The following is a 23,869-nucleotide window of genomic DNA, read 5'->3' as shown; positions in this document are numbered from 1 at the left end:
TCGATGAAACAATAGGAAATATATAAGCAATTCTCTCTTGTGAGACCTAATGTGGTTTCCTCATGACATAGGCTTAAAAACAGAGTTAGAACGGGTACAGAGAAGAGATTATGGAAGAGGTACGAGAAAAGCCGTTACGATAGTCTTGTTTGACCTCTTTGAACAACCCGGATGGGAATATCTGTCCGACCGTAGACAGAAAAACAGATTTAACCTATTATGTAAATTCAAGAGCAGTTTATTTTCCGACGAAGTCATGCATATCTTACGAATGCCAACATATTATGGTAGATCATATCATAAAATAAGAAAGATAGACTGTAGAACAGATGCATTCAGAATGTCGTTTTTTTCGTATAAGATAAGAGACTTTAACGATAGCGTTAGGAATTACCAATAAGTTAGTTGACTTGTAGTGTAGCCTAAAAATTTATGCATTTATGCATAACTTGTGTGCTCCTTAATGCATGTTTATGAATTTTTCTTAGTATTTCTAACAGCATACTTTGCTTGTTCTAGCATCATAGGCAGATTTCCTTCTTGATCAGTTGGCAAGTATAGCCTTTGCAAGAATGTGGAAGCATAATTTGTTAGTATGCTAACATTTTTATGAATTTGTGGTGGGTATTTCCGGGTATTGTGCAGATGTTGATGATGTTAATAATAATCACAGATAAAAAATACATAATCATATTGCAGGTAGCAATAAACAGTTCTTACCTAATGGTATTATTATGTAATGGTATTGTGATCTGAAGATGACGGGTAAATTAACTTAAACGTCGACTATGGCCTGAATAAAACAATTTCCTCAACTAAAACTCCTCGAAAAGATACGATGTACTAGAAAAGTCTGTAGTTAAACTTTTTCGTTATAATTAAATTATTTGTTATTGTTTCATGATTTCAATCATTCAAGTCCATATAATATTCTTCTAAATTGAGATTAGTGGGCGAGAAATGGATTTCAGTCCAACGGGAGAATGGAAAAGATAAAACTGAGATTGACTCTTAATTTTTGCACCGCTGCTGTGTGGGCTTTCGAAACCCATGCGATTTAAAAGTCTACGATTTACTCAGAATTTCCCTTTGAAGTGAGTGAAGGAGTTCTTCAATGGCAATAAGATTTTAAATGCTGCTCTTCGTCGTATTCGTGTTTTATTTCATTGGCGGTGTAAATGAAAGTAGTGCAAATATACTTTAATTAAATAGGGTAGTTTCCTTCATCAGATAAAACGAAAGGCATTGATTGTGATTCGTTACCCACCATTACTGTATTCATAATATACAAATTATTTGGTTTCAGAAATATCGGTTTAGACGAATGGCAATGGTCAATTGTATCCTCATTTGAAAAAGGCCAAATTGGCGCCCATGCGATGGCACTACACGTGACATCACAGGGACCTAGTTTCTATCCGAGTAGATAGGAGTTTTACATCGTCCGGGATTACCAATGCATGCATGAGGCACAGAGCTCAGGGAAACATCTCTTAATAATCACCTATTAAAATTGCCTAAGGTCGGAAAGTTTCCTTCGTTTGATAGGGGAATAAAAATCCTTATTTAAGCCAAGCGTTACCTGCTAGCAGGGTACTCTGCTACCTGCTAGCTGCCAGCATCGTATCGGCGCTCATATCCTCGCAACAAAGTTGGCCTCACACAGAGGAAGCAAGCACCAGAATGACGTCACACGGGGTTTTCTCAGCATTCATACTTAGCCGTCGCGTTTTCGCGCGCTTGAAAGTTTTCACTTTTTATTTAATCGCGCAAAATGCATATCCTCATTTAAAAATGTAAATTAAAGAAATGCGTACTCCAGGAGTAATAATATTTTGATTTAGGTAGTAAAAAAATAATGGGAAACCACCCTATTCCGGAAAAAATAGACTAAATGTAAGTAAAATTATATATTGCGAATCACACGTCTGAGGGAAAATTCGCCGCTGATGGAACAAAATGAATGCCATTTATGTAGCAAATATTTTATTTAAAAGAAGAAATGTGAAATTTGCGTAGGTACATAATTTTGTTATTTCATAATTAATGTTAACATTTTCCAACCGTCGCCAATGAAGTAGAAAATAAAATAGGGACACATCGTATTTGGTCACTGTTCCAGATTTAGAATTGCTCGCCAACTGGTCGAACCATGATTTCTGCTATCTGTAAGGTAAGAGGAAGAGTTGATCATGAGTAGGTTGCCAGAAGTATTCAAAACTTCTTTATATGTACTTAAAAGTGGCAAATTACTAATGAATCATTATTTATATCTCCAATCTCTCTTGTCTTAGGTACTTAAAATTAGTTCATTATCATATATCTATGACACTATGATGGACAAGCTTCCTATTTCACCACGTTTTTATTGTCACTCTGTTGATTTTTTTTTCTTTCCGAACAATATCTTGAGAATCACATTTCACCCACTTCCCGGTTAGTTACCCCGTTAAAATTTTCGGTACTGATTAGAATCGGGAGAGAATGTTTTCTGAATATATTTCTTGTTCTCCAGAGGCAGTAGAAGCTAGGATTTTCGACAATTTACGATTGTATTAATCGTTTAGCTGCAGCATAATTTTTAATGATTTGCGGTACTTCAAAACTGTTTACGGCTATTCGATGCGGAGCGAATGTAAAAAAATTAATTTAGTTATAATATTACAGTGTATAAAAATAATCTATAAATGCAACTGTTTATTTATACAAAAAAGAAAAAATATTACAATAAGTTACCTAATTAATTTCTCAAACTCAAGCTTTCATTAGAACTTAAAAGAAGAAAATAAACCATCCTGCTTTGGCCCAAGGTCCTACATTTAGAGTTTACAGATAAAAGACTACATATACATTATCAAAAGCGTGTAGCGCATCTACATTTTGAATAAAATTCTTTCTGTTTAAATACTTATTGCAATATTACAAGTAAAACGAAAAAGATGGTGAAAACATATCATTTCAGTAAAAAATGTAAAGCAAATGCGCAACATATTTTCGGTTTTGAACATGTAGTATATTATCTGCAAATTTATTACGTTGTAGCTGGTTCCACGGTTTCTTTTCTTCTTTTAAGTTGGAGTTAAAGTGTAGGTTTCCAGTGAACAGGATGAAAATGAACAGTTCAACCTAACTCTACTGTTTTTATAGATAAACAGAACTGCCATGAACTGATCTGCTGTTTCTAACTTCGTCTTAGTTTCCCATTGATTTTGAGGTCCCTCATTCTCAAGGAAAACCTCCTTATTAACTCTTTACTCCAAAATAAGAACATAAGTTTGCCAACACAATCATTTCCCTTCAAAATGATCCGCTGGGCATGTGACTACAGTATAAGGTAGAACGTGAAATGATAGATTAACACATTCATCACGTCAATTGACGTGGTCCCGTCCAAGCCAAGATACGGACCACGTCGACTGACGTGCTCTGCCAGTCGGGCCGGGGGCCCACTTCTTCTCCTCCGTGCGTGACTAATATCCACTTCCGAGTCTTCTGATTGTGTGTATTGCCTTCAGCGAGCTTTCCTCTTCCGATCCGTGTGCGCCGTTTGTAAATAGCAGTATTTGAACGGAAGTTATGGAAGTTCAAACCTCTCTCTATTTTTGTCTTATTTTATCGGCCGATTCTGACGACTGTCGGACCCGTTACAAAACAACGTCTTTATTTTCGCGTGTACTGAACGTTCGCAGTGTTTTCGTGCAGTTGAAATGTTAAATCCATGGGATATGGGAGGTTCAGGTAAAATATTTCTTGAGAACATTAAAAAGATATAAAATTTTTTGGCAAAATGGGTACCCTGATATTGAAGCAGGGGTTTAGATGGAAGTAAATGACGTATACGGTTGACATATAATGATTTTCTCGCACGCGCATTACCTGTACGTCTGGTGGCGCAGTCAGGGCGTGTATGAGAGAGCGCGTGATGTCCTCGGATTTGAGACAGGGGGCGTTGGCGACCATTTCCTCGAAGTTGGGAATGCCACTGGGAGCACCGATGTTCGTGTCCACGAGTCCAGGACTCACGCTCTGAAATCAATATGGACGGCACAAGGCGCACGAAAATTAGCAATCTGCCATTTGCCGATGATAGACATAGCAGGGACACGTGGGATTCTGAGGAAAATTATAACAAATATTGAAATGGATGTTATGAGTTGAGCTATAATTGGCTCAACATAACATTGATTAATTACTATTCAATGAAAGTAAAAGCTTTAAAATTAATATTTTTCAACAGAACAGCCTTTTAAGAGTCCAAATTATAGTTATTTTAAAGTTGAATGTTCACCCAAAGTTAGCCAGAACGGCCATTTTTTCCAAGTGGTTCTTTCTCTTCCAGAAATACTATGTGATCAAGCACTTATTCAGAGGGGCCTGCATGATTTGAAGCGCTCAACTAGCATGTTGAATGGAAACAAAATATCATCTATTATTCTGTGGTAGGAAAATGAGACACTCACCGTGACCCTAATCTTTGACTTGGCCTCCGCCAGCTCTCGGCGAAGACCCTCGGTGATCACAGTGACGGCGAACTTCGACGCGGTGTACGGGAAGAAGCCAGGCATGTTGCCGATGTAGTGGCCCGCGACACTGTCATCGTACATCATCGTATATTACTAAACAGATATTCAAAAGTCGAACATGCGATCGTGTGGTAAAAAAGAGCACAAAAATTTATGCAGTCTAAAATACAAGATGTAAAATGCTAAATACAAATATAGATAATGTATAAAAACATTAAAAGCACCTCAAAAATTTAATGTAGTTCGTTTTTCCCATTTTAATGAGCAAAAGAACACTTTCTGGCAGATATAATTGTTCTTCATCCTTTTTAAAGTCGTTTAAATTTTTTCGTGTACCAGCAACAATGTATTTCTTTCCATATTTTCGACTTCTTCCCAACTCATTGGCTTGGATTAATTTAATATATAGATACGCCATATTTTTTCATCTAAAAATTTAGACTCTCTGAAAGTCTGAAAACTCCAAGGTATTGGCGATCATATTTAGTGCCATTAAGTGGGTGAGTGAGAGCCTTTTACAGGTATTATAATAAAAGAGAAGAATCAATTTATCCGCTAAAATAGTTTAAAATGATAACTTGTGAAAAAACACTTCGAATAAAAACGGTAACATTACGAATGCCGACTGGTGACGAGTTGCATTTAATTACGGCAATTTTCTCGTTTTAGTCCTTCAAGAACTACTTTCGCTTGTTAGAGCTTAGACCCTTGTATTAATCCATCTTGGTGTTGTAAATGTTAGTGACTGGAGGTCGGGAGATTACGAAGTTTTTGAGTTATGATGACGTTTTCTTTCATAAAAGTTTCCATGTTTTGAGCTATTTAAGTAATCATCGGTATTTATATGTTGTATTGTAGGTATAATATGCTGAATACTGTTCTAAATTAGCCGTAAATTATGGAATGCATGTCGTTTCTGTGCACATTTCCCCGAAATACTTAAAATGTAAAATAGGGCGGATAGGAAAAATCGAAGTTTTTCAAATACATCTGGCCCAATGAAAAAAGTTGTGGGACCGATCAAAGATAAGGCCTGAAATTTTTGAGATCTCTACGTGAACCCCTGACCCTCGCTCAAATGCAATTTAGGGGGGAAGGTCAAAATTCGAAAAATATTATATTTTATGATCATTCCCTATAGATTTTGCCAAGTTACTGGCCTACAAGGACAATAATTTTGTGCATTTTGACGTATCTGACACCGTTTAGCCACAACATGCCTACTTTGAGTCCGCGCCCGCGAAGAAAATATTCAAACGCCCACGCAGCGTCGCGGATACTAGAGCGGCAGGCCGATCCCGTCCCCTCCCCGCTCGCTTCTCCCCTTCCCACACCCCGAATACAGCAAAATTCATCCCGCGTGTGCTGCTGGGAGGATGTTCATCTTTGCGTATATAAATCGGAAGATGGTGGGAGGTAAAAGAGGATGCGTAGTGGGAAGACTTTTCTCTTATTTGGCGCCTCGTCGGCGTTAAACAAATCGATGTCACCAACTTTTACAGAAGTGATGTAATATTTTTTTCCTCAAATGATTGCAAATCGAAAGGGACATTACGTTAACTTCTAGGTAAAAATACCCACACGGGGTAAGTACTCTTAACGAGGGATACTAATTATTTTAAATACCTTTAGCCATTAAAATCCTTAATTTTCAAGATTTAATGATCCAGTCGTTGACAACGAAGTCTTTCACTCGGAGGAAACCTGATAAACGACGGAAACTCATCTCATCACTCGGCGGAAGCCCTAAAACTCGCGTTCATTTGTTATTGAATTCATGACCTTGGAATATTTCCCACATTGATGTGGAAGATTAGGAATGCAATCTGAAAATCACCTGTTGACGTTGAAGATGTGTCCGTCGTCAATCCCTTTCTCCTTCATCAGCTTGATCGCTTCGTTGGAGCACATGATGAGGCCCATCACGTTCACGTCGAAGCATCCCCGTATCTTCTTGTAATCACTCCTCTCCACTGTCGGCATCGAACAGGAAATGGAAGAGAGAATAAGTCAATGCTGTATTCACCCTTAATATTTTATTCGGTTAAAATTTATATGGAGATGAAGAATAGGAATGTTTTAGACTATGTAATGTGAGCCATTTTGACATACGTCTCTGCAAAAATGACAGGATAATGATTAAAAAATTTGGAGTGGAATAATTGATGAATCATTGTAAAACAAACAATATCGAAAAAATCCAAATTTGCTTATTTTCATATCGGTTGCTATGGAAGAGAGAAACAAAACGTCATTCGTGATAGTGAAAACTGGCACATAACTGCCATAATGCAGGGTAATGCCATGGTAACCTCAATCATTTGTGTACTCGAGTCAACTTAAGTACCACTGGGACACTCTTATGTTTGTACGTGGGTATATTTTCCCCTCTCCCACCCCATAATTTTTTATTTCTCTCGTCTGTGGTTGAGAGCGGGTTGAACTTGACAGAATTGTAAATGAGCCAATGCAATATGTCCTAAAGGTAAGGATTAGGAGAGGGCGGTTGGCTGGCCCCCTATTCAGTAAACACGAGTACCCACAATATGTAAGTAACATGTGAAGTTAGAAATTCGCTAGCCTGTTCAAAATGGATCCTCAGAGGCAGTGGCGTAGCCAGGGGGAGTCCACGGGGTTCGGACTCCCCCGAAATATAAAACACAATCATTTTCCTTCATAAAAGAAAACAAAATATTGGAAACTCATGAATTTACAAAATATTTCTTTAATAAATGAAGTTTTTTCGATTATGAAAAGTGTTAAAATTAGTCTAAAACCCTTTACGTAGTAATCTGATTTTAAAAAGTTTTCCCCCCATGTTTCGAACCCCCCTCCCCGAACGAAATTCCTGGTTACGGCAGTGCTCAGAGGATCCTACGGGAAGCAATAATTGATGAAATAGCATCGGTAAACAATAATACATTTTTATTTAAGTAAAATATAGGGCAAATATTTTACGGGAAGCAATTTGAAAAAATATCGTGGCATTAATCGATTATTTTTCGCACAACAATGAGCCCAGAAGAACACATTAAGCACTCATAAAAATTAATTACAATATATTAATATATTTTTCCCTTGCTCACTTATGTAACTAACCACTGATCACTGAGCTTCCCTTAAATGATTTTTCTTGGCACCAAAATTAATAAATTATTTCGCTAATCGTCCGCAAGTCACGTGACCCAACACCACGTCACCATTGAGACGCTCGAGGTATGTCGAGACCAAAAGAAGTCACGTCACCCGCCCTCTCCTCTAATCCTTGCTACGCTAAGGGCCGTTTTAAGCGGGGAACGTACTTGCTGAGGTTAGTACTGCATCCATTACTTAATATAGCGTTCACTTTCGCAAGGGTACGGACGAAATCAGAACAGGGACTATATTTACCCGTCTCACGTCCGTGCATTCTCGCATGCGTTTCACCAAATCACCACTTAACACGACGCAATTTTGACTGCACCTTTGTACATACGTCAGTGTGCAAATACGTGACCCGTTTAAAACGGTATTAAGGACGTGCCCAAGGTAAATTGTCGGCAAAAAGTAAAATCCGATTGCCACTTTGAGCAGTAAAAAATAAAATTCCCCGAAGTTGGATTTTCGATCGACTTGGGAATCATCTTCAGGGAGAAGAATAGTTGCTTAAGATGACGCAACAAACCCGCTCAATCAATCTTATATCGTCGTTATTCTTGGCGTATTGTACATCAAAATTGCGTTTTTTATCTTAATAATTTTATTCGTTAAAAATCATGAACGCCTACTTAGCTAACGCAATTCCCTTCCTGGTGTCCTTGCTGCTTTATCCGTTTTCCTCTAATGAGCTGACTAAATAAATGAATTGCTCTACCTGCTCAAGCTTCTCCCCACCTACGTTTATCTTGAGTCTCACATTCCTCGCTAGCGATGCTTTACAAAATTTTCATGGCATATCGAAGGGACAATCCTTGAGCATCATTTCCCTGTGTTTCGTGCATAAAAAGTTTTCAATAGTGTTATGAAATATTGAAAATTTTAAGAAATACATTAAATGGGTCGTCTAATCTTTATACCACCAATATTTCAATGGTATATCGTGAGGATTCTCCAATGTATCGAGGATAATAACATGCCATACCGTAATTATTTCAAACCTCTTGTGTAAATTTTCTTACACATAGGTTTATCCAGAAACCCAGAAACCAATATATCGATAGCTAAGTTCTAACAACACATACCTCTAAATTTGGCCGGTTTGAGACAGTTATCTCAAATAAAGTGTAATGACATTTAGAAAATAAAACTCGAGCAAAAAACAACTCTTTGTTTGCAAATGTATGCTTCTTTTACAGTTATATGAATTTTTGGTTTTTAATTTCAGTGTACAATAAAAAATATAAATAGTTTCTTTTGCTCTCTTGAAAAGTTGCTATTTTTGAGATACGTGTTGTTATAACTCAGCTATCGATATGTATAAAAAATGGAAGATATTGCATGCTTATATTTTTACTCACGGGTATTTTTTTGTTTTGCGTCTTTTATGATATCACATAAATTTTAATGACTTCGTTTGTGAGTGCTCAATTCCAACCCAACGGAATATATATAAAATGTTATACTTCCAAGTAATTAATATTGGGGATTGGGTAACTTTTTATTTGATTTTTACGAGAGAGCGCGAGGTTCGGTGTATACGTACGTTTAGAGAGGAATGTGTAAGGGGCGATTCCAGCGTTGTTGACGAGCACGTGGACGGATCCGATGTTCTTGCGGATCCATTCGAAAGCCTTGACCACATCCTCCTCGTTGCCGATGTCCGCTTTGAGTGCATGCAGTTTACCCTTGCTTCCGGAGAGCTTCTTGGCCAGTTCCTGCTCAGAAAGAAAGACACGATCAAAAGAAGAGAGTACGTGACACACACCTTGAAATGCTCATATGGCAGGTTATATACTTCTGCCGTCGTTTTCCTGGACTCAATTCCTCCCAATCAGTCATTATACTCTTATTATTTCATTCCTCTTTTGTTTCCATTGCTCTCTGTATTCCATGTCACAAATTCACTCTTGGTCTTCCCCTTTTCAGTTTTTCTCCAATCCTATAATTGCTTGGGCCCTCTAGTGTCATCCTTCGTGTAAACATGGCCAAACCAATGTAGTTGCTCTCCTGTCAAACTCGTCGACTATATCCTTTTCCAGTTCCATCATCTTTATTAAAGTACAATTTCTAACCTTATCAAATCTACTCTTTCTGCAACTCCTTGTCATTTAATCTGTCAGTCGTCAATAACCTCTTTCTGCCAATATGATTGTCACATAAAATAGAATTTAGAGCCCTTATGATACTTATTCTCCTCTACATTCTGCTGCTGGTCTCTTGGCCATTTTCTCCGCTTGTATCCGATATCACTCCCAAATACATTACTGCGGTTACTCCCTTTGCACATTCGTTTTCTAGGGATCAATCTGGTATTAAATCACATACTTCCTATAGCCAAGTATTCTGTCTTTTCTTAGTGACCCATACCCACATACTACGTATTCTTAAGTTTCCTAACCATGTAGCTAAGGTCATCCGCGTCCCCTGAATTCAGAATTTGGCTATCTACAAATCAAAACGAATATTAATGATTATCTCCCAGTTTTAGTCCTAAGCAGCTGCATTTCCTCTGCCACCCTTGCGCGGCTCCCTTCGATACATATTTTAAAAAGTTAAATTATTACGGAGGCTTCCACGATGAGTTGATTGGTGATAGTTTTTCGGGTTTATTCCGCGTTGACTCATATTTTGCGGACGACAGTTTCGGGCGCGTTCCAGCTCCCGTCTTTGGGTCATTTGGACCCAAATTAAGATAAACCACATCCCCGTCTTAAACCTTTCGTGGTTTTAATGTCTTATGTTAATCGGCCTCAAATTGCTTTTCTTGAGCTGAGGACCTTAGAAGCCAAGTGTGATAAGTTCAATTATTTTGGAGATAATAGCAGATAATGGTTAGTGGGGATACACATTATTGTTGTAACAAAGAGATACATGTAAATCACTGAATCTATGTGTATGTGCTTATCAGTGATTCACTTTTATCCCTTTGCCAAACGGCATTGTGTACCCCACCAGCCATTATCTATACTTATCTCCAAAAATACAAAAATTGCAATCATCCTCCTAGGCTTCTAGGGTCCTCAGTTATCGTTTCCACAAAGGGCCATTGCTTCCTTGATTTAGGCTCGATCAATTTCGAAGACCTCCACATCCTCCCATAGTTTCTGTATGAGTACAGATACGATACAAGTATTGACTGTTTCGAGTTCTATGAGCGCCAAATGAGTCTCCAGATGTCATTGACTCCTTTTTTCTGCAGATATCTTTGCTTTCATCCTTCCAGTTCAGGTCGAGTTCCACTTAAACACTTAATTCTCTCCACTGAGCGTATCCTGACACTCCATACCACGCGCCAATTGCGGGGTAGAATGTATCCGACTTTTCCCCGCCGTCATAACGCCAGCCCCGTCAAGGAAGGGACCACGTCACCTTATATACACGCTACACAGCGGCGAATATCTAGAAGCAATCATTGAGAGCATTAATTTACAGATGAGTGGTGTTCGGTAACAGTGTCAGTGGGTCAAACAGAGGCGCATTGAAGGAGATAGGAGGAAGCAGGTGGATTTCCTGAATACTTCATGTGGCTATGCAAGGTTGGTCTTCCAATATAAGACACGGTCTCAGGCGTTATTTTGTGGAATTGCTTCATTATAGAATGAATAAAACAAAGTTATTTTATTAATTCTATATTGGTCTTCCAAGTTTTACTCAATTTAAAGCTGATGATCTCGTAGAAGAGGACTGATTTAAATAATGGACCAATTAATATGTTTCACTTAGAGTCGTCACAAGCTTAATAACATAATCGCCGATAGCAAACGCACACGGGACAAGCAGCAATAGATTGGGACTTACGCTGAAGTAGCAAGCCCGTACCTAGAGTTCGTTACCTTAGGAGAGCCCAAATGAATTAGGGGCGTACTCAGGGGGGGGGGGGGCAGGGCAGAAGCTGCCATCCCTCCCCCACTAGAAGAAAAAATCGCAAGTCTTTTAGCAGAAACGGTACTGAATTGAAATGAAAGTATTCAACAAATTTTCTTTAAACCCATGAAAAATAATATACATTAGTATAAAGTATGTAACGAAAATAAAAACTATTTTTTTAAATGTCACAACTTGGCTTGTCCCCCCCCCCTAGTTATGATCCTGGGTACGCCCTTGAAATGAATCATACTTCAGCAGCAAATTTTTAGGCGCGGATCATCCCTAACTACCACGTTTGAGAGAGCCAGAGTAGCCATGGGAGCGAAGGCACGTCATCGGTAGATCTTATGCTCTCTCCAGGGCCTACGTGAAGCCTCTGCTTCAATTGGCTCTCGTCAAAGCCTCAGGGAGCAAGCGTGGCTTATGAATGCAAAGTATAGGTATGTGTCATGCGTTTCCAATCAGGACTGTATATATTCCACTATTTCAGCATAAAATGCAAGTAATTTTAGTTACTGAAACAGTTTTCCCCTTGCCTCTTCTGACAGCACGTCACGGTTACGTAGCTCTGCGATATTTTAAATGAATGTAATGTAATAATTCTATGATAAAAACAATACCTCTTATTCAACGTGAGGGCACTAGAATCACCTTCATAAAAATATTAGCGTATCTCGCACAGAAATCCCATGCATTAAAAAGGCAGATTCCAGCAGAAATTACAGATGAGACTTGACCTACTCCCACTGGCTCCCCTACGGCTCTTCCAATGTTGTACGCATGCGCAGAAACCAAAAATCCCTCTCCCCTATCCTTACTCTGAGATTCGGACTGTATTCATCTGAGATCGCTAGCGCAGCACTAATGTTAGTAGATTTTGATGAGTGGCTGGAGATAGTAAAATACGTTACCTCGACCAATTCCGCCCTTCGTGCCACTCCGACCACCGTCATTCCTCGCTCCGCCAGCTCCTGGGCGATGTTCTGCCCGATGCCAGACGAGGCTCCCGTCACCACCGCCACTTTGCCCACCCACCGATCCATGGCTGCGTCAACCAAGGTCACCGCTCGCTCGCTATCCCTTAATAGTGGGTGGTCTCTGGAATGGGAGATAGAACGCTATGAAACGGGACGGGGAATAGACATTGTGTTTTTATTAGGCTTGGGGGAGTTTAAAAGTGCGAGGGAATCTGCGAATACACGCTCATGTCGGCGTCAACATGATTCGCCGCGGTTCTTTCTGTGTGTACATCCAGGTTACGTTGAGATGCCAGTGTTTGGGACCCTCATGAAAAAGGCTTAATAACAGAGTTAGAACGCGTGCAAAGAAAAGCTGCCAGGTACGTGAAAGATCGTTACGATAGTCTTGTAAGTGTAACTGACCTCTTAGATAAACTCGGATGGGAATCTCTGTCAGACCGCAGATTGAAAAGTAGACTAAACCTTTTAGATGGATTCAAGAGCAGTGTCTTTTCTAACGAAGTTAGCCATATCTTACGGACGCCAACATACTTCGAAAGATCAGATCATACAAATAAAATAAGTGAGATAGACTGTGGATCAGACAGATTCAGAATGTCTTTTATGCACGATCAATAGGAGATTATAACGGCAGCGATAGAACTCATACATAGATTGCATTACTTATAGTGTAATCCACTAATCTATGTAAAACTCAATGCATGTTTCTTAATTTTATTATTATTTCTAGCAACTTCTACAAATTTTATTATTATTCCATTTACGGTGTTGCGACCTCACGTTTTCAGGACCCAAAATACTTACAAGCAGACTTCTCTCCTTCCCTCCATTGGTCCTCTTGCGTGAATTATTATTTTTCACTCTCAGCTCATCACATTTCACAAATTTTTGCAGAGCGCTCAAGTCACTTCACTTCAGTGCATTCTGCGATGAATTAATTTTCCACACAGAAAATAGAAATGGCATAACTGCAAAATGCGTTTTGAGAAATTTTTACATAGCTATGACCTGGACATTTTTTTATACTCCACCGATCTGCTGATACCTGTCTACCTTGTACATGTATGTATTTATGCTATTGAGGTTGCGAGGAGTGCGGGAAGTAGTGGAACGCCAGAGCTACTCATATTGAAATAGAGACGGTGTTTTGACTCATGCTCTGCTTGGACAGTGCATTCAGCCTTGAATGATCGAAGGTAAGCCTCGAGGAACGTCCTGAGTAAATACAAGCCGTTTTGAAGCGATAGAGTTCCTCTGAGAGTAGGCGTTCGCAATTGGATGTGGAAAGAAGACGTTGAGTTTGTGCCACGAAGCGTAGAGGTGTAAGAGATAGCGCTGGATAGTGTTATCAGGCAAAAGAAAAAAAAACGAACATTTGGTATCCACCTGGCGAAGAAATAAATTTCGAACAGCAGCTGATACTCCAAATAAAAGGCGGCAGCGGATAAATCATGGGTGGAAGCATCGGGACCTTTGGCATATTTTTCAGTAATGGAGTATCACTAAGATAGACGTGGGGCATGAGTGAACAGAGGTAAATAACAAAGGAAGAAAAATACGAAAAACATAAATGATGTAAAATTATATTCAAAATATGGAAAATACAACTTAGAACATGAGGCACGACGAATTTTCGTTGATAGTTGAATGACTAGGAGACAAGGGCGACGAAGGAAGCCTTAGTATAGAATCTATAAGACTTATTTGCGCATATATCGTTAACATAGGTAGACCAAGAACCTGAGGTTTCAATAAGTAGACCTTACAATGTAGTGTTCGTAAATTAAAGACAGAATAAAATTATTACAGCATTAGCACTTCTTCTATAATATATTAACGATTATGCAGGGAACAGAGCTCAGTCATGTCACGCTTCCTCCCTGCTTCTCTGCGTCTGGTTCCAGATTTAATCAGTCTCAAGTTTGCGACTGCTAATTATAGTCGAAATAAAAGCCCAGGCCGCGGACCAAGAGATAACGATGGAACCAAAAGAGAATGAGGAATGTTAATGCCAGCGAAATTAAAATATTTTTCCCCATCATCCTTGTACGACACTTAACAACACTTAATCTCTTAACACTTTTTTTTAACACTGGTGGCCTCCTTATAAAGCGAAGAAATGTTTTAAAGTGACGGTGATTATTCAACTTATGTCCTTATTATCTCAATTAATCGAAGCTTCAACAAAGAAGAGCCCGAAAAAACGGATTGAAAACTTTGGTAGCAAAAAAATGGCCATGATAATGCGTGAACTCCAACAGTGAAAAACAGGAAATTAATCATGATGAAAATAATAATTTTTTAAGATAATGTCGACGTCTCCGAAAGTCTTCATGTCAGCCTTCCAAACAATTTTCGCTGAAAATAAATCGTTTTTTGCGCATATTGTGACAACGCACCTTGCCCAAGTCGCCTGGATATGGCGGGTGGTGTCAGGGCAATTATGGAGAAATTAGATAGCTATCCGTATTTTCATAAGTTCGCGGATGGAGTCTTTCTGCGCCGGATATGATATGCACGCCGAGTAATTCAAGATACGGAGTATTACCTCTCTTTCATTTTTTCATCGGTAGATAATATCTGTTGCGTGTTGACTTGGCTCAGGTGTATCAAATGGTAGGCTCCACAAATGAGGATTTTTTAAGCGTGGAAGCTGTCAACCGCCCGATACTTACAATTACAGCAAGAGTAGTTCTTTTTAACAATACACTTGTACCATCTTATTTTGATTTATGCATTAATTTTCCCATTTATTCTAAATACGAAATATCTTGATGTGCGCGTATTTAAAATTACTTATAAATATTTACATCTTTTACTTCGCGCTGGGCTTAGACTGCTTGAGTAATTAGGAACAGATATCTTGTGACGCGGAGAACACCATCTTAAGGCCTGTTTACACGGTAAATTAACCCTTACGAGTTTATTTCTAAATGTATGAACACGGTGCTTTACCAGTTACCAGTGGTTTATAACCACCCAACATGTGCGCATGATGTACAGAAAATAGGACCTTTTTTAATTTGGTTCACACATTCGCTCGTGTTCCGTTCTGGTCCACAAAAATCATTATTACAAACAGACATTAATCCCTGCGTGTTAATTTATCGTGTTAGCAGGTCTGCAGAACCTCACCATGTTTTTGTGTCCGACGGACACTATCAAAGAAAAGACATATTTTGCCGAGTAAATAGATACAAGGATTCGGTGTTTACACAAACAATAAAGGAATTCGAACAATGCTGGGAGAAGCTCAATAGTTTACAATCTAATGCGTGCACCTTTTATTTTAGTAAAAGGCTGGTATCCTAACACCTCCGCCACGCGTCCATTAGGATTGTTAACAGGGTATTATGTTTATGTTGGTGATGTAGATGAAATCTTTGCCCCCCCGAAACTAATCTCTGTACCTACTAAATTCCCTAGTAATGTGCCCAGTGCCCACTCCTATATTACGCATATGACACCCGCAGAACACTAACAACCGAAATTCATTTCCTTGAAGCCATTGAAATTTGTCACTAAAGCTGAGGAGAATCCAAAGCAAATTACGCAAAGTTATTCTTGATATATACGTGTCTGTTTACTGTCGTTCACTTCAAGCCTTCCAAATAAATCCTGTATAACGCATGGGTCGCTATTTACCTAAGCCGATATATTATTTCTATTAAGGAGCAGAAATGCATTTTCAGTTCATAGAAAATTGCAAATTCCCTTTTCCATTTTCCCGTAAGAAAGAATGTTTGGTGTTTATGATAATCTAAGACAAGATAATAATTAAAAACCTTTGAATATTTACGACACATTACCCAACGCCCTGTTCTGGTTTTATTTTTGATCATTATTGCAATTATATTTCAGATCTTGGCACAGTAATAATGCTCTAGGTTTTTATCTTCTTGGCTTCAATGTGTTTCAAAGTAAACGAAGTTGAGAGAACGCATAACTTAAGGACGTGCAGAGTTAGCTATACAATTGTTGCATTGGTATTTAAAAAAAAAATATATCGTATATATAGCCATGTAAATTACCGCAGTAAAATTATCTTTAAATTGATGTGCATATTGTGGTAGAGTATCGTATTACGAGAGCAAGATACAAATGTTAATAGTTGGGGGGCACATCATTTTGAGAGTAGCCTAAGTGGGCTTACCTTTCTTCAGCAGTCCGCGATCGCGTTGGTTGAGTCGAATTCGTTGGTGCCGGTGGGCGCGTGTGCTTCGGAAGCGAGTGCTCAACGGAGTAGACTCAAACGTCGTCTCTCCAGCATCTAAATTTCGGTCTCCTATTATGATTACGTCACCACTCTCCCCTCCCCTCCAATCCGACACTTCCCCTCCTCCTAAGCGGTGCTTGAAGCAAGGAGCAAGGCCACACTCTTCCCGGGCGTGAAAGGCTGATTAATGAGTGTTCCAGAGTGTGTGATAAAACTCGCAAGTCACGGACCGTATCTCCAGTAGAATCATGGGCCTTCTGCAGGGCGTAGACCAAACTATAGCCTGAATTTACGTGGTAAATTCTTAGTAGGCTTTTTCTCGCACAACGCAAAGCCTGTAATTCGTATACCACCTAAATACGGTGAACATGATCACGAGAAGAAAATAAAGGGATATGACTACAAAACAAAGAGATTTGAAAAGTCACTGTTTCTGGTGTCTCAATTAGTTGAATTGATGGCGTCGCTCGCTATGATGCATGTTTTCATTTTCCAATTGTTCTGACCTTGTATGAAATAGCTGCAGGAATTAGAAACTGTTGGCAAATTTGGTCTTTGCATTAAGGTGGACGAATATTTTGCCAGTATGGGTAATATTTTTATGACCTAGTGGTTTGTATGTTGCATGCTGCATGGTGGCGATTGATCACCCTCTGCCAAACACCCTAGAGGTGGCTCGCAGGGTATTGCGTAGATGTCTCCGTGGATACCAAAATAGGATGAAGGCTTCACACCGGGTGAAGTTTTCCATCTCTCCTTCCTCCTTTTCGACGAGCGACATGGTCTTCTACTACGGAATACGGGACATACTACGGAAGATCAGATCATATAAATAAAATAAGAGAGATAGACTGTAGAACAGACGGATTCAGAATGCCTATTTTCCCACGATCAATTAGAGATTATAACGGCATCGATAAAATTAATAAATAGATTAGATGACTTGCAGTGTAGCCATACTAACCTATGTAAAACTTAATGCATGTTTCTGAATTATATTATTATTTCTAACAGCATATGGTAGTATAATTTGTTAGTATCCGTGACGTTTTTTGTACTGTGTGGTGTGCATGTGGGAGTCTCATTGCATGCTGCATGCTGGTGATTGATCATCCCCTGCCAAACACGCTAGAGATTGCTCGCAGGGTAAGATGTAGATGTAGATGTCTTAAGGGACACAGGAATCCAAGGGCCCTTCCAGGGGCGCGGACTTATAAAATATATTGGGGGAGGGGCAATTCAGATATTTATTCAGAGTCCATATATTGTTTAATTACCACCGTAATTTACCTTGGCACGTTGGTGACCATTATATTAGATTTTATTGTTTATAGTTTACTGTACTACCGTGGTGGCCTGACGGTGGTGTTACGGATTACCCACCTCCTTAGGGCAAATGCCGGGCCAATACCAGTGATTCAACCCCAGTAACGCTGAAGAGGAGCAAGCCTATAGCAGCTTCACGAGCTTTGTCATTGTTATTGTTCTGTTGTTATTTCAAATTTTATGTAACTGTTTCTGCTCGTGAATAAAAATGTTGAACTGAACTGAAACAATACTGGGGGTCTTGCCCTGGAAAATTTTATAAATAGTGAGTTTTAAAGTTCTTTTTAGCATTTTAGAATAGTCATATTATCAACAGTAGAACCCTGATAACTCGACTACCAATAACTTGAAACTCCGGGGAAATCGGCGAGCCTGGCACATATTTTCCTCCCCCCCAACCCCATATCGAATTTTGAGGGGACTCGGGCCCCTCAGGCCCCATGGAGGCGGCGCCACCGGGCCCTTCCGTTCGCAGCGTCATAATGCAGCTCGCATTCGTGGATGCCTGAGCGTGGACGATGGGCGATGTTGCCCTGAAGGTGACGAGCGCGTCGCTTGTCGAAACGATTTTTTATTCATTTATTAATTTCAAACGGATAATACCATTTTAAAAAGTGATCAAGTGAGGGAAGCAACAGCAAATGGTACAATAAACAAATATTAAATCTATAACAAGTATATACTTCAAAAGAATAATTCTACTATAATCAAGTGACTCCATGCAAAACAAATGAGTGCATAATGATCGTCATTACGTTTGATAACATGACATGTAAAAATTTAGATGCATAGATTACAATCTTACTGATTTTCAATTATGAGATATTATACGTGAATTTGGACCAACTTCTGCAAACATCCCAACTTTTCTTCTGAATGAAGCTGGAGATTCATGGAAGATATCCAAGCGCGTAGCAGCAGCACTAGAGCCCCCTGTAACAGGCGTAGTCCTCCAAATCACTGACCCTCGTAGTGAGGAAGGCGCAGCCACGTCGAACTCCAAGCATTCTTATGAAGAAGATAAGAAGAGGCTTTAGAAGGAGAGGTTGAAAACCTCACCCGGTGCGAATACTAGAGATCTGAAGCAGTATTGTTCGCTTGGAAAGCATCAGACATTTCCATCATTTGATCCGCTTTATTTCATCGCCCACAGCTGAAAGGAATAGTATTTAAACCAAAATAGGCACGTTCCCAATATTCAAATTAAAAAAATATTTTTGTTAGCTATAAGTTAGGTTTAAAAAGTAAAGAGTCGGTTATTTTCCGTTTTCCGATTACAGCTCGAATACTTCTCGAGATATTCTCGGGGGAAATCGATACCCCACCTTTTCGCAGATAAGTTGGTGACGTCAAGAGTTCATACCTAGGGGTTAACTGAGCCCCACTACTCCTCGGTCTTGTGCATGGCCCTCATGTGGTTCGATGTCCTTCACACCCATGAGAGCGACTTTTTCCCAAATTATTCCTAATTGAGTAAAGGATCAAACTATTCATGACATCACCATCTTTTGAAAATGGGGCACCAAAATTAGCGTTTTTTAATTAAACTAGTGAGAAATTAGCCGAATGAGTGTGATTCCTTTTTTCGTCGTAACCTATCTTTTCCTGCGAATTCTTTCTATGAAGTGGGGTGTCAGGTCTTGATTGATTGACCCCATTTTCGATTTTTAAATGGTGATCGCTAAAACAGGAATTGATGGTGGCAAAGAGGAGACGGAGAGTAGCTTGAAACTAGGAAACAGCAAACTTGAAGGAGTTCTTCCTCTTGGGTAGACGAATTACCGAGTAGAATTTTGTATTTCATTGGTCTTGTGCTCGCCACCACTGTCAATAATGTACACTATTCGGATGGGTTGAACGCAGACGTTCTTTACGCAGTTTTACAAATCTTTTCACCGAAATGATTCCTATTTCACTTCTTGTTCTTCTTTTTTATTTCGAGGTCGTTTTTGCAATGTTCTCGCCCACTTGTCCTTCGGCGATTGTCTTTATCAGATGATATGGAGACATCCGCCAGCCGAGGTCGTCAACTATCCACAAATCTGAGGATAGTCTCCTCTGATATCATAGATCAAAAAACTTTTCCTACAAATACTATAGTGCCACGTATTCTTGACAGCGATTTTTTATTTCCTCCATCGCTGCACATTATTCCAAGGCCACGCCCATGGTCAATGGAAATTGTAACACCGTAATGTTAAACCTCATCTGCTAAATGCTAAATGTCAGCTATCTCCGAAAAAGGTAACCAAACATCGACAGAAAATACAGGCAAAATTTAAACCGTCCATCTTGTGGTGAAAAAATCCTAGATATTATTAATCAAGTATTTATTTATGACAAATAAAGTATTATAGACGCTTATAACGCGCGTTACAATGTAAATATTGAATAGTATTCCTTAAAACTACTTACGGCGTAAAAAGAACCGATATCCTTTGCTATCCCCGGTCGATCCTTGTAGAATTCCAAATAATGTATTCCTGGTGCTGGTTGGAATTGCTCCGGCCTCACTTCAGCGTTTACGGAACATTTCTCCAACACTTCTTTCATTTCTTCATTACTCATCCGAGCTGTTCCCTTGTAGAACCGCCATGTTTTGAATGTTATCTACCCTTCACATCTCTGCTCCTTGCCATTGTTTCCTCGAAAGCACAATTTTAATGTTATACATCAGCATCTGATTTGCTATAAATACCCTGCGAACCATCTCTAGGGTATCTGGCAGGGGGTGACAAATATACAACATGCAATTTGGTACCAAACATGCGCACTACGTGATAATCAAAAATATATTCTAAATGATAAATAAAATACCACGAAAACATTCGTGCGGAGTGAGATCAATCCAATCACCCATTAACCCTAATACGGGCAAGGTGAGTCTCTTGGACTCATCGCATCACATTTTTGAGAATTTTATTATGTTATTGAAACGTCAGCACGTTGGAAATTTTTTACTTCTTCTAATTGTATATTTCCTATAAATTAGACTAATTCAAACTTGTTACGGAATTAAAGTAACTTAAAAAATAATTTTTTTCCCTGAATTCCCACAAATCCGGGCAAGGTGAGTCTGTTTGCACGAAATGTAAAAGAGTAATGTGCATTTTACAAATATTTGGTTTGAATTATGTCAAAATAATATAAAATACCATCACCATGTACATGTAACGATAAATATATAGTGAAAACTGAAAGAATTAGTCAAAAGAGTCTACTGCACTCGCTTTTTGACTATGTATGTATGAAATTAATAAGTAATGTAAAATTTTTGTTAAACAAAAAATAATCAATTTTATGTTAAATTGTTCTAAAGTGCACAAAATGTACAAATAGATGAGAAAATTAATATTTTTCACTCTTTAATAGTTTAAATTAAAAGCATAAGTTGAAAGAGTCCATTGGACTCACCTTGCCCGATTACGTCAGAAAAATATGTTGCCCGTATTAGGGTTAATGCATGCAACGCAAGACTATAACGCGAATTGCAATCGTAAAAGTATTTTATGTAATCAGCGGAGGTCAATTGCTTTAAAATTTCCAAATCCGTTATTAAATAATCCAATAATCAATAATCCTTCGAAAAAATAATGTAAAGATTTACAATTTCAGTGGTACATAATATTTCTCTTGTACATTTTTTTTAATATCTCCTATTGAGAAAAACATCAGGTGTATATTCGTAGCATATTATAAATATTATATTTCGCTAGACAAAAGTATATATATATGCAAAATTCGGATTAACATGCATGGTAAAAATGAAAGGGTCCCGCTAAGCCATACAAGGCTTGTCAGCAGGTGCCACTTTTAACCTAAAGATCGGAATTTTTGCATAAAAAGACAACTGGTATTAGGTGAACGGAAAATTTTATCTGTGAATAAGATAGGTTGTATAGAAAAAAAATAAAATACAGAGATACATAAAATATTTTTCGTAATTCCACTCCCACAAGAAAACTCAAAAATAAATGAAAAAGAATCTGTGGCATACACGGATACATTCACTCAAGAACCCAAATATGCACATCACATACAATTTTGTGTATGAATATATATGTACATAGATATACATATACATACGCTGATGCATTCGCTGTAAATATTCTTTTCGTATTTGGAGTAATAACATGCAAACTAGCATTTTAACAATTATTTAATTCCATTGCATGAACATCTACATAAAAAACAATACCCTGCGAGCCACCTCTTAGGTGTTTGGCAGGGGGTGATCAATCACAAGCATGCAGCATGCATTTGGACTCCCTTTTCACCGTCCAAAAAACGTCCCGCATAATAACAAACTATACTACTATATGCTGTTAGAAATAATAACAAAATTAAGAAACATGCATTAAGTTTTACATAGGTTAGTAGGCTACACTACAAGTCATGCAATCTATTTACGAGTTTTATTGGTGCCGTTATAATCTCTTATTGATCGTGGAAAAAAATGAAATTCGGAATCTGTCTGTTCTACAATCTATCTCTGATGATGATTAAAATGTTTTATTTCGGCAATTTAGGCATAAATATATCTGTTCTACCATTAAGTAATTTACACCTATGTGTGAGGTTAATTTAGCTGAAACTGCCTTTTCAATCCACATGAATGGAATTCAAATTTTCACTTTAGATTAGGAGACTCGTCTCCTCACCCGCTTTAACCCCGCCCTCCCCTCGCTTGTCAGATACCTACCCTCACAGGAAAAACCCTCGTCCCAAATCAAGGCTGCCCCTTTCCCCATTCCATTCCGTGCTTAACCCTCACCCCGCCCTCTCAACCAGTCCTTTTCCTTTCCGATAGATGTCCTCCCTGTCATATTTGTGTACTTTTTTTATAAATATAAGATGCATGCAAGATCAATCACCTGACGATGTAACCAAGTTACGAAACCCGGGTCGTGCCCATAATTAAATAACGGTGAACCTTACAAAGTTTTTATTTCTTTACTTCCAATAAACATAATAACTTAGTGCAATCAGTATTTTTGATTTCTCGTGTGATGAGACACGCACAAAACTGTGGGATGATATATATATCCCGAGAAAATGCTTAAGAATAATGAATGCGCCTATCACAGCGCCTGTTAAAGAGTGTCTAAAATACTTTAAAAAAATAAAGCAATATGTATTGATGGTGTTTGGTAATCATGTGTTAAAGGCATAATCAAGAAGGTTATTTTGGCAACTTTCACAATCCTCTTTCAGGCATAAATTCCGAGTTTCATTTCGACTCAGATACGTTTCGGTATTTTTGAGTTCAAGTCAGACTACTTATACTATCCATCTCAGAATACTGCTGGGTTACGATGGCATGACTGAGAAGTTATGCTTCGCCTTGTGATCTGGCACCGGGAGTCGGGGTTGTCGCGAAGAATGTAGGAATAGTAAATAATGCCTTGGTAAATAATGCCTTGGTTCTCGGATGGTGAGAGTAAGTCAAACATGCCATTTCAAGGCACAGAAGGCATAGGTAATACCCGAATTTCGAGCTCAGCGGAAAACCTAGTTGTTTGTACTGGCCGTGGGGACAACTTTTGAAAGTGAGTGTACTTAATACTGATGGGAGTGGCCGATGTTGCCGAAAAATCAAAGACAACGGACACTTCCTTATCGGGCAGGAGATAAACCGTGAGTTATATATTTTTTTTGGCACACAAATGCTTCGCCAGGATGACGAAGTCATAACTTCATAAGGAAGAGGTTCCTATGAGGCAACGTCCTTGAATGGGACAATGGTGGCAGAGATAGTTCATGAAGGTGACCTCTTGGGTCTTGGGTGCAATAGGATTGGAGCGGCAATTCGAGGAAAA

At 38.7% G+C, this 23,869-nt stretch overlaps 2 protein-coding genes across 2 annotated transcripts in view; both read right to left on the bottom strand.

Annotated features, from left to right (window-relative positions):
* Window positions 1-23,869, bottom strand: part of LOC124161598 — a 516,681-nt gene that overhangs the window by 162,547 nt on the left and 330,265 nt on the right. The gene's annotated exons all lie outside the window — the stretch shown is intronic.
* Window positions 1,970-16,770, bottom strand: LOC124161602 (farnesol dehydrogenase-like). The gene is made up of 7 exons (XM_046537988.1): window positions 16,662-16,770; window positions 12,440-12,626; window positions 9,205-9,376; window positions 6,361-6,496; window positions 4,461-4,590; window positions 3,877-4,026; window positions 1,970-2,166 (listed from the first exon to the last, which is right to left on the bottom strand). The coding sequence occupies exons 2-7, from the start codon at window positions 12,569-12,571 to the stop codon at window positions 2,125-2,127; spliced, it is 762 nt and encodes a 253-aa protein (XP_046393944.1). The 5' UTR covers window positions 12,572-12,626; window positions 16,662-16,770; the 3' UTR covers window positions 1,970-2,124.

The sequence above is a fragment of the Ischnura elegans genome, chromosome 6 (genome assembly GCF_921293095.1).
Source record: "Ischnura elegans chromosome 6, ioIscEleg1.1, whole genome shotgun sequence".
Lineage (NCBI taxonomy): Eukaryota > Metazoa > Arthropoda > Insecta > Odonata > Coenagrionidae > Ischnura > Ischnura elegans.
This window is presented reverse-complemented; position numbering and strand designations above follow the sequence as displayed.